This window comes from Lepidothrix coronata, unplaced genomic scaffold (assembly GCF_001604755.1).
Source record: "Lepidothrix coronata isolate B3197 unplaced genomic scaffold, Lepidothrix_coronata-1.0 Scaffold517, whole genome shotgun sequence".
NCBI lineage: Eukaryota > Metazoa > Chordata > Aves > Passeriformes > Pipridae > Lepidothrix > Lepidothrix coronata.
The window spans coordinates 25,178-26,619 of NW_016690697.1; the positions used below are offsets into that span (position 1 = coordinate 25,178).

General features: G+C 64.7%; 1 protein-coding gene across 1 annotated transcript in view; it reads right to left on the reverse strand.

The window, feature by feature from the left end:
- LOC108510170 (proproteinase E-like) overlaps positions 1-589 on the reverse strand; it is a gene marked incomplete at its 5' end in the record, with an annotated part of 3,409 nt that extends 2,820 nt beyond the window's left edge. Inside the window, 2 exons of the mRNA XM_017839856.1 lie at positions 217-353; positions 455-589. Coding sequence (XP_017695345.1) covers positions 217-353; positions 455-589 — 272 coding nt within the window. The remainder of the gene's footprint in view (positions 1-216; positions 354-454) is intronic.
- Positions 590-1,442: the final 853 nt, after the last annotated feature.

The window sequence follows — 1,442 nt, forward strand, 5'->3', positions numbered from 1 at the left end:
TTCCACCCACCTCCCCAGCCATCTCCCCAGCACCCAACCATCTCCCCCTCCCTCCCCCCTCCTCCCCAACCATCTCCCCACCATCCGACCATCTCCCCCTCCCTCCCCCCTCCTCCCCAGCCATCTCTCCACCATCCAACCATCTCCCCACCCCTTCCCCCTCCTCCCCAGCCATCTCCCCAGCACCCAGCCATCTCCCCGTCCCCCCGTGCTCACTGCTGGTCCTGCCCCAGCCGCTGATGACACAGGGGTACCCGTCGGGCAGGACGGAGCCGGCGGGCGGGAGCCGCCCCAGCTGCACCTCCGCCGAGAGCGCGGCCGGGCGCTGCAGCTTCAGCAGCGCGATGTCGTTGCTGCGCGGGGACACGGGGGGGAGGTCACCGGGAGGTCACCGCGGGGTCACCGGGGGGTCACGGTGTCCCCAGCCCCCCCCCTCCCAGGGGCCGGTGCTCACCCGCAGGCCGCGCAGAAGCTGAGCCACTTGGGGTGCACGAAGATGTCGTCGGAGTTGACGGGGATGGTCTGCTCGGACCCCTCCTCCGCGCTCATGTCGTACTCGCCCACCACCACCTGGTACGTGCGCGATTTCCTGCCGGGGACCGGCGGGTCGGGGGCGGCGGGGACCCCTCCGGCAGCCCCCCTGCACCCCGAAACCCCTCCTTGCACCCTAATCCCTCTCCACGAACCCACACTCCCTTCCATGAACCCAAAAACTCCTCCTCGCTCTCTGAACCCCCTCCCTGCACCTCGAACCCCTCCCTGCACCCCAACCCCCCTCCCTGCACTCAAAACCTCCTCCCTGCACCCAAAGCCCCTCTATGAACCCAAAACCTCTTCACTGTACCTAAAACCCCTTCACTGCATCCTGAAACCCCTCCCTTCACCCTGAACCATGTCCACGAACCCAAATCCCCCTCCATGAACCCCAACCCCCCTGCATGAACCCAAAACTTCATCCCTGCTCTCTAAGCCCCCTCCCTGCACCTCAAACCCCTCCCTGCATTCAAAACCCCTGCCACTGAACCCTAAACTTCCTCCAGGAACCCCAGCCCCTCTCTATGGACCCAAAACCTCCTCCTTGCACCCTAAAACCCCTCCCTGCACCCAAAACTCCCTCCCTGTACCCAAAACCTCCTCCTTGCACCCAAAACTCTGCCCTGCACCTGGAACCTTTCCATGAACCTAAAACCCTCTTGATGAACCCAAAACTCCTCCCTGCTCTCTGAACCCCCTCCCTGCACCCTAAGTCCCATTCTATGAACCCAAAGCCTCCCCCTGCATCTCTTCTGCACCCCCTTACACCCATCCCTGCACCCCACACCCTTCCTGCACCTCGGCACCCCCCTGCACCTTCTCCATGCCCCAACCCTGCACCCTCCACCCTCCACGCCACTTCTGCACCCCCCTGCACCTTCTCCATGCCCCAACCCTGCACCCTCCAC